This window comes from Penaeus japonicus, unplaced genomic scaffold (genome assembly GCF_977035675.1).
Source record: "Penaeus japonicus unplaced genomic scaffold, GWHDUDI00000001_assembly GWHDUDI00000029, whole genome shotgun sequence".
Lineage (NCBI taxonomy): Eukaryota > Metazoa > Arthropoda > Malacostraca > Decapoda > Penaeidae > Penaeus > Penaeus japonicus.
This window is the reverse complement of record NW_028234431.1, coordinates 19,161,125-19,176,124: the sequence shown is the minus strand read 5'-3', so window position 1 is coordinate 19,176,124 and position 15,000 is coordinate 19,161,125. Positions and strand designations below refer to the sequence as shown.

The following is a 15,000-nucleotide window of genomic DNA, read 5'->3' as shown; positions in this document are numbered from 1 at the left end:
TTCAAAGAGCTTTTCATTTCGAATGCCTCTGATTCAATGACCTGGTCCAAACTGGGGCAGTTCTCCCAGCATGTTAGACAACAAATGGCTCAGACTATCGAGAGGGATCTTCCACTTCTAACATTAATAAAGAAACTGTTTGATTCTAAAAACTCCCATCGATTGATCAACCCAGTCTTTAGTTTCTGTGAATTTTTGTGTCCTGTGACCAACGATGAAAGTGTCTGTCACCCTGGTATCCTGGTCATTAGGAACCTCATCAGGAGAATTGCCTCTTATCCCTCGGCTTTAGAGACTGTGACAGCCCCAAGACAGAAACAAGAGAAAGCCCAATTGGTTAGCTTGGTAGTGATAGAAAGGGATCTCGAGGCATTGCTCGATTACTTGTCCATTGATGAGCGTCTCCAGGAAAGTCTCCACATAGCAAGCCTGTGTGGTTTTTCCAAAATGTGGGAGAAGAAAGATGACGATGAGAATACAGCCTTGGAAATTTTATTGGCATACGAAAATGAACTTGAGAACACCTTTCACCTGAGAAGACCGAAAAGGCATATTGATGATGGTAAGATAAATTTTGACCCCATTTCCTTTTTTCTTAACTGCTCACTTTGTGCTTGTATTTGCCTGTGTTTGTCTATTTATCCTTACTATTTTTGTCTTATCAAGTAATATACTACCTTTGAACCCGCATTACAGAAGTCTGCCGACTGGATTGAATTTCCTTACATTTTTAAGATGTTTAACATCAATGACCTAAATACTTTTTTCTATTAAGCGGTAAACTTTACAGTATGAATTCCCTTGGAAAGTTAATGCTGTCCAGTTAGATTTATCCATTTATGAAGTTAGAATACTTTAATCAAATTATAACACGACTTGGCACTTCAAATACATTCACAAATTGATGCAAAGTATGCACAAATAACCATGAGTACGTACACATGCACATGTGTACTCTGCACATCTGTCCTTGTAGTTCACATTTATAACTGTATGCATGTATGTACCTTTAAATATACAAATTTACATCTGTATGTACATGTTTTCTATGTATAATATAGATTTCTGCACAAAGATTTTACTTGACCACACAGGTGAAACATCATCCCCAGAATTGGGTTATGAGTCAACTGGAGATATGGATTATTTATCTACTACAAACTTTGACTACATAACCCCATATTTGGATTACACATTAAGTGGACATGCAGACTATGGATCAACATTGGATTTTGACTCTTCTGATTACATGCCGAAGGATAACATGCCAACATTTGATTGGAGTCTAGCAGCAGGAACTAAATCCAGTCGAGATACAGTAACCTCACTGCCTGAATCTACTCCCTCTACGATTCTTCCCAAGGATCTTCCATATTTGGAGACTGTGATGGCTTACCTCGACTTCTATGAGTCGACACTTCCTTGGACTCGACCTCCTCCAGCAAATGAGGCTCTTAATCTATTATCTCAAGAGAAAATGGAACTAGATCTTGATTACATCATCAGCACCTTAGAGGATCTCGAATTTGACCTCCTCCTGCTTAAGGGTCAAGTGAGGAAATACCTTGAAAATGAGGCCCAATCTTTCTCTGAGATAATAAATAAACTAAAGGTACCCTTTTCAAACCAGATGTCGGAGGTGATTTTTGACAAGATAGAAAGGATCTATGCACTCGTCAGACGACTTAGACAGAAAGTGAGAATATTGATAATTGGTGAAACTGACAAAGTTGAAAACGAAATCACTTCCGTAGACACCACTACCGACTTTGCCACTGAGAAACAGGCGACAACTATTTTAACTGAGATGATGGAACCAACAGATGGTGCCTTCAGAACAAGTGAAATAACCAATGAGATGTCAAAAATTATAGAAACTAGGGTAGGATTAGATTTAACTGAAACGACCGCGGGAGGGTTGGAGGTAACTGAAACGACCGCGGGAGGGTTGGAGGTAACAGAAACGACCGATCGAGGGTTGGAGGTAACTGAAACGACCGCGGGAGAGTTGGAGGTAACGGAAACGACCGATCGAGGGTTGGAGGTGACTGAAACGACCGATCGAGGGTTGGAGGTGACTGAAACGACCGATCGAGGGTTGGAGGTGACTGAAACGACCGCGGGAGGGTTGGAGGTAACTGAAACGACCGATCGAGGGTTAGAGGTGACTGAAACGACCGATCAAGGGTTGGAGGTGACTGAAACAACCGATCGAGGGTTGGAGGTAACTGAAACGACCGATCGAGGGTTGGAGGTTACTGAAACGACCGATCGAGGGTTGGAGGTAACTGAAACGACCGATCGAGGGTTGGAGGTAACTGAAACGACCGATCGAGGGTTGGAGGTAACAGAAACGACCGATCGAGGGTTGGAGGTAACAGAAACGACCGATCGAGGGTTGGAGGTAACGGAAACGACCGCGGGAGGGTTGGAGGTAACGGAAACGACCGATCGAGGGTTGGAGGTAACGGAAACGACCGATCGAGGGTTGGAGGTAACGGAAACGACCGCGGGAGGGTTGGAGGTAACGGAAACGACCGCGGGAGGGTTGGAGGTAACGGAAACGACCGCGGGAGGGTTGGAGGTAACGGAAACGACCGCGGGAGGGTTGGAGGTAACGGAAACGACCGATCGAGGGTTGGAGGTGACTGAAACAACCGATCAAGGGTTGGAGGTGACTGAAACAACCGATCAAGGGTTGGAGGTGACTGAAACGACCGCGGGAGGGTTGGAGGTAACTGAAACGACCGATCGAGGGTTGGAGGTGACTGAAACGACCGATCGAGGGTTGGAGGTAACTGAAACGACCGATCGAGGGTTGGAGGTGACTGAAACAACCGATCAAGGGTTGGAGGTGACTGAAACAACCGATCAAGGGTTGGAGGTGACTGAAACAACCGATCAAGGGTTGGAGGTGACTGAAACAACCGATCAAGGGTTGGAGGTGACTGAAACGACCGATCAAGGGTTGGAGGTGACTGAAACGACCGATCGAGGGTTGGAGGTGACTGAAACGACCGATCGAGGGTTGGAGGTGACTGAAACGACCGCGGGAGGGTTGGAGGTAACTGAAACGACCGATCGAGGGTTGGAGGTGACTGAAACGACCGATCGAGGGTTGGAGGTAACTGAAACGACCGCGGGAGGGTTGGAGGTAACTGAAACGACCGCGGGAGGGTTGGAGGTAACTGAAACGACCGATCGAGGGTTGGAGGTGACTGAAACGACCGATGGAGGGTTGGAGGTAACTGAAACGACCGATCGAGGGTTGGAGGTAACGGAAACGACCGCGGGAGGGTTGGAGGTAACTGAAACGACCGATCGAGGGTTGGAGGTGACTGAAACGACCGCGGGAGGGTTGGAGGTAACTGAAACGACCGATCGAGGGTTGGAGGTGACTGAAACGACCGATCGAGGGTTGGAGGTAACTGAAACGACCGCGGGAGGGTTGGAGGTGACTGAAACGACCGCGGGAGGGTTGGAGGTGACTGAAACGACCGCGGGAGGGTTGGAGGTGACTGAAACGACCGATCGAGGGTTGGAGGTGACTGAAACGACCGATCGAGGGTTGGAGGTGACTGAAACGACCGATCGAGGGTTGGAGGTGACTGAAACAACCGATCAAGGGTTGGAGGTGACTGAAACAACCGATCGAGGGTTGGAGGTGACTGAAACGACCGCGGGAGGGTTGGAGGTGACTGAAACGACCGATCGAGGGTTGGAGGTAACTGAAACGACCGATCGAGGGTTGGAGGTAACTGAAACGACCGCGGGAGGGTTGGAGGTAACTGAAACGACCGATCGAGGGTTGGAGGTGACTGAAACGACCGCGGGAGGGTTGGAGGTGACTGAAACGACCGCGGGAGGGTTGGAGGTGACTGAAACGACCGATCAAGGGTTGGAGGTAACTGAAACGACCGATCGAGGGTTGGAGGTGACTGAAACGACCGATCGAGGGTTGGAGGTGACTGAAACGACCGCGGGAGGGTTGGAGGTAACTGAAACGACCGATCGAGGGTTGGAGGTGACTGAAACAACCGATCAAGGGTTGGAGGTGACTGAAACAACCGATCAAGGGTTGGAGGTGACTGAAACGACCGCGGGAGGGTTGGAGGTAACTGAAACGACCGATCGAGGGTTGGAGGTGACTGAAACGACCGATCAAGGGTTGGAGGTAACTGAAACGACCGATCGAGGGTTGGAGGTAACTGAAACGACCGATCGAGGGTTGGAGGTAACTGAAACGACCGATCGAGGGTTGGAGGTAACTGAAACGACCGATCGAGGGTTGGAGGTGACTGAAACGACCGATCGAGGGTTGGAGGTGACTGAAACGACCGATCGAGGGTTGGAGGTGACTGAAACGACCGATCGAGGGTTGGAGGTAACTGAAACGACCGATCGAGGGTTGGAGGTAACTGAAACGACCGATCGAGGGTTGGAGGTAACTGAAACGACCGATCGAGGGTTGGAGGTAACGGAAACGACCGATCGAGGGTTGGAGGTAACGGAAACGACCGATCGAGGGTTGGAGGTGACTGAAACGACCGATCGAGGGTTGGAGGTAACTGAAACGACCGATCGAGGGTTGGAGGTAACGGAAACGACCGATCGAGGGTTGGAGGTAACGGAAACGACCGATCGAGAGTTGGAGGTAACGGAAACGACCACGGGAGGGTTGGAGTTAACTCAGACAACCGAGGGAATGATGAATATGACAAAAATTACACCAACGGAGTCGAGCACAAAAAAATCGATTATTATCAGAAAAAATGAAATGGAGGAAGGAGGCTTGAAAATGGCAGAAACTGGTGTTCTGGAAAAGACTGAAACAGACACTGAAGAAAAGTTGGAAAACAAGAAAACTGTGGGTTTGGAAACGACCGGACCATTGGCCCATGAAAACCAAAACCCAGCAATACCAGGTATCATGTCTATAGGCGCACTCCACACTCAGCAGTATGTTGAGGTAACTCTGCCAGTGACAACACTAGTAGACACAGTCAGCACATTGACGGATGAAGAACAGGATAAGGAAGATGCCAGGAGTGGCAATGACACCGAGTTTATTACCTTCACACATGGCTATGTGACTAGCATCACAATGTGGTTCACACATGTGATGGTTATTGATTCACCATCTTTTAGAACACCCTACAAAACTTTTAGTGCTGGTATTATTGGGAACTGGAAACCCATTGCAACAGATGTTCATGGCAATCAAACATCAACACTCTTTGTTAAATGGACACCTTCACCTTCACCTTTGACTACATCCACAGCTGTTTCAGATTCATCCACAGCTATTTCAGATTCATCCACAGCTGTTTCAGGTTCATCCACAACTGTTTCAGGTTCATCCACAACTGTTCCAGATTCATTAGCATATGTTTTAAATCCCTCTACAGATGAAAACAATATTGACACTAATAATCCAACTACAACTGAATCACTTTCATCTTTGTTGATTGCAAGTACATTAAAAAATCCATCCACCACAGACTCTACCTCATTTTCAACCACGCAGGAAACTGACAATCCATTCTCAACAGAATCTACCTCATTTTCAACCACGCAGGAAACTGACAATCCGCTCTCGACTGAATCTACCTCCATTCCAAGCTCACAGGAAACGAGCGAATCTACCTCCTTTCCAAGCTCACAGGAAACGAGCGAATCTGCCTCCTTTCCAAGCTCACAGGAAACGAGCGAATCTACCTCCTTTCCAAGCTCACAGGAAACGAGCGAATCTACCTCCTTTCCAAGCTCACAGGAAACGAGCGAATCTACCTCCTTTCCAAGCTCACAGGAAACGAGCGAATCTACCTCCTTTCCAAGCTCACAGGAAACGAGCGAATCTGCCTCCTTTCCAAGCTCACAGGAAACGAGCGAATCTACCTCCTTTCCAAGCTCACAGGAAACGAGCGAATCTACCTCCTTTCCAAGCTCGCAGGAACAGACAGAATCTACCTCCTTTCCAAGCTCGCTGGAACAGACAGAATCTACCTCCTTTCCAAGCTCGCAGGAACAGACAGAATCTACCTCCTTTCCAAGCTCGCAGGAACGGACAGAATCTACCTCCTTTCCAAGCTCGCAGGAACGGACAGAATCTACCTCCTTTCCAAGCTCGCAGGAACGGACAGAATTTACCTCCTTTCCAAGCTCGCAGGAACGGACAGAATCTACCTCCTTTCCAAGCTCGCAGGAACGGACAGAATCTACCTCCTTTCCAAGCTCGCAGGAACGGACAGAATCTACCTCGTTTCCAAGCTCACAGGAACGGACAGAATCTACCTCGTTTCCAAGCTCACAGGAACGGACAGAATCTACCTCGTTTCCAAGCTCACAGGAACGGACAGAATCTACCTCGTTTCCAAGCTCACAGGAACGGACAGAATCTACCTCGTTTCCAAGCTCACAGGAACGGACAGAATCTACCTCGTTTCCAAGCTCACAGGAACGGACAGAATCTACTCCCTTTCCAAGCTCACAGGAACGGACAGAATCTACTCCCTTTCCAAGCTCGCAGAAACAGACAGAATCTACCTCCTTTCCAAGCTCGCAGGAACGGACAGAATCTACCTCCTTTCCAAGCTCGCAGGAACGGACAGAATCTACCTCCTTTCCAAGCTCGCAGGAACGGACAGAATCTACCTCCTTTCCAAGCTCGCAGGAACGGACAGAATCTACCTCCTTTCCAAGCTCGCAGGAACGGACAGAATCTACCTCCTTTCCAAGCTCGCAGGAACAGACAGAATCTACCTCCTTTCCAAGCTCACAGGAAACGAGCGAATCTACCTCCTTTCCAAGCTCACAGGAAACGAGCGAATCTACCTCCTTTCCAAGCTCACAGGAAACGAGCGAATCTACCTCCTTTCCAAGCTCACAGGAAACGAGCGAATCTACCTCCTTTCCAAGCTCACAGGAAACGAGCGAATCTACCTCCTTTCCAAGCTCACAGGAAACGAGCGAATCTACCTCCTTTCCAAGCTCGCTGGAACAGACAGAATCTACCTCCTTTCCAAGCTCGCTGGAACAGACAGAATCTACCTCCTTTCCAAGCTCGCAGGAACGGACAGAATCTACCTCCTTTCCAAGCTCGCTGGAACAGACAGAATCTACCTCCTTTCCAAGCTCGCAGGAACGGACAGAATCTACCTCCTTTCCAAGCTCGCAGGAACGGACAGAATCTACCTCCTTTCCAAGCTCGCAGGAACGGACAGAATCTACCTCCTTTCCAAGCTCGCAGGAACGGACAGAATCTACCTCCTTTCCAAGCTCGCAGGAACGGACAGAATCTACCTCCTTTCCAAGCTCACAGGAACCGACAGAATCTACCCCCTTTTCAACCACACAGGAAACTGACAAACCATCTGCAATAGAATCCACCTCATTCTCCACTGCAGGTGAAACCACCTCGCAAGAACCGACAGAATCCACCTCATATTCAACCTCACAGGAAGCGATAGAATCTACCTCGTATTCAACCTCACAAGAACTGACAGAATCTACCTCGTATTCAACCTCACAAGAACCGACAGAATCTACCTCGTATTCAACCTCACAAGAACCGACAGAATCTACCTCGTATTCAACCTCACAAGAACCGACAGGATCTACCTCGTATTCAACCTCGCATGAACCGACAGGATCAACCTCGTATTCAACCTCACAAGAACCGACAGGATCTACCTCGTATTCAACCTCACAAGAACCGACAGGATCTACCTCGTATTCAACCTCACAAGAACCGACAGAATCTACCTCGTATTCAACCTCACAAGAACCGACAGAATCTACCTCGTATTCAACCTCACAAGAACCGACAGGATCTACCTCGTATTCAACCTCACAAGAACCGACAGGATCTACCTCGTATTCAACCTCACAAGAACCGACAGGATCTACCTCGTATTCAACCTCACAAGAACCGACAGGATCTACCTCTTATTCAACCTCACAAGAACCGACAGGATCTACCTCTTATTCAACCTCACAAGGACCGACAGGATCTACCTCGTATTCAACCTCACAAGAACCGACAGGATCTACCTCGTATTCAACCTCACAAGTACCGACAGAATCTACCTCGTATTCAACCTCACAAGTACCGACAGAATCTACCTCGTATTCAACCTCACAAGTACCGACAGAATCTACCTCGTATTCAACCTCACAAGAACCGACAGGATCTACCTCTTATTCAACCTCACAAGAACCGACAGGATCTACCTCTTATTCAACCTCACAAGAACCGACAGGATCTACCTCTTATTCAACCTCACAAGAACCGACAGGATCTACCTCGTATTCAACCTCACAAGAACCGACAGAATCTACCTCGTATTCAACCTCACAAGAACCGACAGAATCTACCTCGTTTCCAAGCTCACAGGAACGGACAGAATCTACCTCGTTTCCAAGCTCACAGGAACGGACAGAATCTACCTCGTATTCAACCTCACAAGAACCGACAGAATCTATCGCGTATTCAACCTCACAAAAACCGACAGAAACTACCTCGTATTCAACCTCACAAGAACCGACAGAATCTACCTCGTATTCAACCTCACAAGAACCGACAGAATCTATCGCGTATTCAACCTCACAAGAACCGACAGAATCTACCTCCTTTCCAAGCTCGCTGGAACGGACAGAATTTACCTCCTTTCCAAGCTCACAGGAACAGACAGAATCTACTCCCTTTCCAAGCTCGCTGGAACAGACAGAATCTACTCCCTTTCCAAGCTCGCAGGAACAGACAGAATCTACTCCCTTTCCAAGCTCGCAGGAACAGACAGAATCTACTCCCTTTCCAAGCTCGCAGGAACAGACAGAATCTACTCCCTTTCCAAGCTCGCAGGAACAGACAGAATCTACTCCCTTTCCAAGCTCGCAGGAACAGACAGAATCTACTCCCTTTCCAAGCTCGCAGGAACAGACAGAATCTACTCCCTTTCCAAGCTCGCAGGAACAGACAGAATCTACTCCCTTTCCAAGCTCGCAGGAACAGACAGAATCTACCCCCTTTTCAACCACACAGGAAACTGACAATCCATCTGCAACAGAATCCACCTCATTCTCCACTGCAGATGAAACAGTAAGTCAATCCACAGCAAAATCCACCTCATTCTCTACAATAACTGAAGCAGTAAATCCAGCCACCACCGAATTCACTTCGGTCTCTATTACAAGTGAAACAGAAAATCTGTCCACAACAGAATCCAATTTTTTGACCACAGGTGAGACTGATTCGACCATAACTGGTCAAGATACTTCAATATTGATTGATGGAACAGGAAATTCTAATGTTCAAAGTACAGAACCCTCTTCCTCTGAAGCAACAGATGAATTTGTAAACTCGACAATAGACAACCAAACATTGGCCGTAAACCCTCTGAAACCCTGTGACTCTCAAATTCCAGTAACTTATACTCCTCAATCTTTGTTGTGTACAAACAGAAAATGCAATGAAGCATTATCCACTTCTATAGATTATACTCGCCACTACACCGTCACAACAGATATTGGTTATGTAACTACATATATTGAATGTATTAGTTGTACCTTCATTTTCCCGTCCAGTATTACTATGATTCCTCACACTGTATTTAGTGCCATAGCAACAAGTAGCGTAATCTCATATGACCTCAATAATGATAAAGCATTTTCCAATAACCTTACAACCGCTTCAGGTGTGCTGCCCACCACAACGGACGAAGTGAAGGACTCCCAGTCAGTTGTTACTGATGGGTCAACAGAAGACACCACTGGCACCTCCAACTTCAGGGCTCTCAGTAACTTCGCTGGAGGCGAGTTTGACGCAAGTATCTCCTCAGTTCCTCCTGATGAATCTTCACAAATATGGAATAGTCTGTCAGGTTACTTAATTAACTTGGAGAACTTTGTGAATACAGTTTATAAACTTGATGGCCCATTTATTGATACAGCCAATGATGAAATAAGAAAAATTATTCATATGAACATTGACTACCTACAAGCTTTGGATTCTGACCTAGATGTTGGCCTTGAGAATGCATCTCTTCTTGAACGTTTGTCTGAAAGCCTCATACTAGGTAAAGAACTAATGATGAATTATCGCATAACACCTGATGTGGCCAATTCTGTTGAACGGATGAGGAAATTGCCCTGGATTCGTCACCTTATGTATAAAATAAATGAGCAAATAGGGTCCAGACCGAATGCTTCTACACTTGTAAAGCCAAGTATTGACACTGGAATGGGGCCGATGATGCCAGTGACATATGATTACGTTAAGATTATCAATAATGTTTTCCATAATTTGTCACAAACGCCAATGGCTGAAGACAATGAAGAAGATCGCAGACAACGCATACTGCTCTTGGAGGCAGTGGCAGAACAGTTGATTGAAGCAAAACGCTCTATGTACTTGTCCCGGCATGCTCGAGAGATCAAAGATGAAGTAAAACTCATTGATACTTTGAAAAACATCTTGAAAAAATTACTTTTAAGTGTACGATCGTATACATATACTACAGCAAACATTATCAATAAATATAGGGAGGAGCTGCTGCAGATATCCAAGCAAATGGGTTCGGTTAACTTAGATATTGAAAATATATCTCGCACACAGTTTTGGGAAATAGAATGGTTGAAGGACCAGATGATTGAGGACATGGAATACTGCAAGGAAGAGGGACCATTAATGTCTAGAAATATAGATTGTAAACCCCTTTTGAATTCAGATTTGTCCCACACAGATATGATCTTCCCTTTTCTGTCCTTTCCAGCGGACAAGGAACCAGACTTTGAGGTGACTGAATTGCTGGATGAAAACAGTATGCAGTACCTCTCTGCAGTACTTGTTTTCCTTAATGTGATTGAGGCTGGGCTCCCTCTACAAACCAAAGTTACAGAGTCACAAACTGGTTTACCTGTTATAATGGGTTTTGTGTCAGATGAGTTGGACTCTGTGGTGAATATTTTAATTGACCTTGAACATGATATTTGGAACATTGGAGGAGGAAAGTATGACAGCTACCTTACAAAGAAAGTAAAAAATTTCCTGGTTGCGTGTGATCTTGTTGAGAAATATTCTGAGCATGTGACTGAGGTGGTGTTTCTTAAAATGAACAAGATCCTCCATCTTGTCACTAATGTTAGACACCTAGTATTCCAAGCATCTTTCATTCAAGAAAATCCAAAAAAATCTACAGAGGAGCGGGTATTTCTTCCAGCTGGTAGGAGTGATGCAGGGGAAAGTGATGTGCTTAATATTGCTAATCCTATAAATTCCATTCCTGGTGAATTTAATATGGATGACTTATCTGAAGTTTGTTCTAACATTACAATAGCCATCTCTGAGGATATAATACAATTTAATCGCTTAAGAGATATTTTGGGTACCATTCAAAATCACTTGAAATCATTGATTTCCCTCTGGCCAATCCAAGTTAAAGTGAGTAACCATTTCAGATTGGGTTACTCCTACTTATCAAGCCAGTCAAAGATTGTCAAAACAACCCTAGCAAAGTTAAAAAGTAACTTAATGGGGACTATCACCTCAAAAGAAGAAGAGTTTTCAACAAATATTTTCAAGAACTTTGCAAATATATTAACATTTGCAGAAAATTCTCAAATTAGCATAAAAAATGAGACCATTGTAAGACTGGATGCCATCTATATGGAAGGTTCAGCAGTATTAGAGGTTGTTTCTGAAGCGTTATCTTGTTTGAAAGTAATTCATAAGTTGACTGCAGGGACTGAACTCGATTTGCAACATAAACCAACATCTTCCTCTACACATGAACCAGCCTTTTACACGGGTTATTCTTCACATGCCTCTTTGATGCACAAAGCAGAATCATCTACATCCCCTTCCTCAAGTCAAATGTCATTATCCCTACCTCAAGTAGAGAACACTATCTCAGAGCAAGTAAAATCGTCATTTACTTCTACCTCACAGGTAAAAACTGTTTATCACAAACCAAGAATTTCAGTTGGTTGTTCAGAGTTTCAAGCTCAGGTAGAATCTGAAGAACACAAAGTATTACTCGAAAACCTGAAGGCAGCCAAAGATTATTTACAAATTTTGGTTGCCATTAAGCCTTTTACCATAGAGAAGGGTAAAATGGAAGTAAAGAAAATTACTGCGTTCCTTGACAGAGTTGTTCCGAAGGCTGCTTCTGTTTTGCGCGCACTTGATGAGGCAACTATTGAAAAAGAAATGCTATGGAGTGGAAGTATTTCACTATTTGAGGCTAAGGGTCTAGCTACTATGTTAAAACATGTTAATGAGTATTCTCTCATCCTTCCACAAGCTGTAGTGCAAGAGGTTCGATATATGATGGATCAGTCAGCTACCATTTTGGAGAAAATAACTATTTTATCAGAATGCCTTCAAAGGCCAAAGATAAAGTCTGCTACTGTATCCCCACTTACCATAGCCTCCCATGATGTTACATCATCCCAACATGATGCCACCACAATATTGAATGACACTACAATCCCACATAGAACTACACAAATGGTTATCACACAGTTGCATGATGACACCACCCCATACCCAAAAGCTGATGCCATGGACCTACAGGATACCACTGCATATTTTCATGGCATCACTTCATCCCCACATGCTTACATGATATCCCCACATCAAAGCACCCCATTCCTACATACAACCACCACCAGATCAGTGTTTGACACCAAGAACTCGAGAGAGCTTCTCTACTATCTTGAGAAATCATTGAAATATCTTCAGACCCTAAATTCATCGCTACCATGGAATCTGCATCCTACAGCACCTCAGGACCTGGGCTTCCCTAGCTACCTGAAGACAGTTTCAGCTTCGATCCTTGAGAATCTGGAGTTGCTTGCAAAAGAACCTATTCAACTTGAGAACCTGAGGTCTGTCTTCCACTTGCGGGCAGCGCAGTTTGCTCGGATGATGCGTTATGCGAAGTCTTCCAAAAACTTACAGATTTCGAAAGCATTCCAGGAGCAGCTTGATCACATGGCTCAACTATTAAAATATTCCTTGACAAGAGTGACTGAAACTATTGATGCTCTGAAAGGAGAAAGTCCCACCTCTCTCGCTGCTAGTCCCACCTCTCCCGCCGCTAGTCCCACCACCTCTCCCGCCGCTAGTCCCACCTTTTCTCCCGCCGCTAGTCCCACCACCTCTCCCGCCGCTAGTCCCACCACCTCTCCCGCCGCTAGTCCCACCACCTCTCCCGCCGCTAGTCCCACCACCTCTCCCGCCGCTAGTCCCACCACCTCTCCCGCCGCTAGTCCCACCACCTCTCCCGCCGCTAGTCCCACCACCTCTCCCGCCGCTAGTCCCACCACCTCTCCCGCCGCTAGTCCCACCACCTCTCCCGCCGCTAGTCCCACCACCTCTCCCGCCGCTAGTCCCACCACCACTCTCGCCGCTAGTCCCACCACCTCTCCCGCCGCTAGTCCCACCACCTCTCCCGCCGCTAGTCCCACCACCTCTCCCGCCGCTAGTCCCACCTCCTCTCCCGCCGCTAGTCCCACCTCCTCTCCCGCCGCTAGTCCCACCACCTCTCCCGCCGCTAGTCCCACCACCTCTCCCGCCGCTAGTCCCACCACCTCTCCCGCCGCTAGTCCCACCACCTCTCCCGCCGCTAGTCCCACCACCACTCCCGCCGCTAGTCCCACCACCTCTCCCGCCGCTAGTCCCACCACCTCTCCCGCCGCTAGTCCCACCACCTCTCCCGCCGCTAGTCCCACCACCTCTCCCGCCGCTAGTCCCACCACCTCTCCCGCCGCTAGTCCCACCACCTCTCCCGCCGCTAGTCCCACCACCTCTCCTATCAGTACCAGTACCTCTACCACAACACCAAGCTTGTGGGAGAAACTAGTGGCTCATCACGAAGAGAAGACCAAAGTACTCACCACCCTGAAAGAATTCCAAGAACAGCTCCTTATGTTAACGAACCTGCAGACGTTGAGTTCTATTACTTCGTCTCCTACCTCCTCACACACTATCAAAACCCGCCGGGCTGTTCCTTCAGACCCGCTGGAGGCAATGGCTGCCACACTTGAAGTTGCCAGAGGTATACTTAAGACACTCTCCAGCCTACCCACCTCAAACAGTACTCCAGTATATGAACGAGTGGTAAACGAGCTGCAGGAATTGGTCCTGCAGTACAACGGCAGTTCCTCTAGCATTACTCCAGTGACAGAGGATGATTTGCTCAGAATCCGCACTCTGGCATCGGAACTCCTTCCTACTGTCGTCGAGGTGATTCTGCTGCTAGAGACTGAGATTGCCCAACTGGAAGACGAGATCGAAGCCGTGGAGGATGAGCTTCTTGGCCCGATATTGGAAGGCTATCATGTAGGTCCACCGCTTCCAATGTCCACCAGATTCAATGCACCTTCAGAGATTCAGAACTTGCTGCCATCTTCCTCGCGGGTTCATGGCCTAGTTTCCGGCTACAAGATCGAGCTCGTGGCATCGTCCCTTCGGCAACCGTTCGATGTGGGAGACAACGTGACAGAATTCCTTGGTATGTTGCTACCTGTTTTTTCGTGCTTCACATTCTTAATCTGTGTCGGTACTACCCATATTACAGGGGTGGGCAAACTTTATAGTGCAAGGGCCACCTTCAAAAATTCACAATTTTATAGGCCCATATAGTATATTTTCCAAAATAATAAATATTAAAATAGACAAAAAAATAAGGCTTGTAAAGATAAAAATAAAAATAATATTGATTAATATTTTAGAGTACTGTAAAAGTTTCATATCAAATGCATTTATTTGAAAGACAAAATAACTCAGATTAAACTTCAAAGGAAAACGATTTTTATTAAGTATATTTAGATAGGAGCTTCACATGAAACACGTTGAAATAACCTTGTTTTAAGGAAAATAAAATTACAGATTGATTTAAAAAGTAGAAAAACATATCTATTTAACAAACAAAACTGTTTAAAGAAATTCAAAAAGAAAAAAATATCAGTTGATGTTTTAAAGTGGAAATTTCAAAT

At 46.3% G+C, this 15,000-nt stretch overlaps 1 protein-coding gene across 1 annotated transcript in view; it reads left to right on the top strand.

Annotated features, from left to right (window-relative positions):
* The window catches only part of LOC122259439 (uncharacterized), an 88,086-nt gene that overhangs the window by 51,186 nt on the left and 21,900 nt on the right, over positions 1–15,000 (top strand). The window contains exons 20-21 of the mRNA XM_086554389.1: positions 1–562; positions 9,696–14,516. The exon at positions 1–562 is cut by the window's left edge and continues 495 nt beyond it. Coding sequence (XP_086410515.1) covers positions 1–562; positions 9,696–14,516 — 5,383 coding nt within the window. The remainder of the gene's footprint in view (positions 563–9,695; positions 14,517–15,000) is intronic.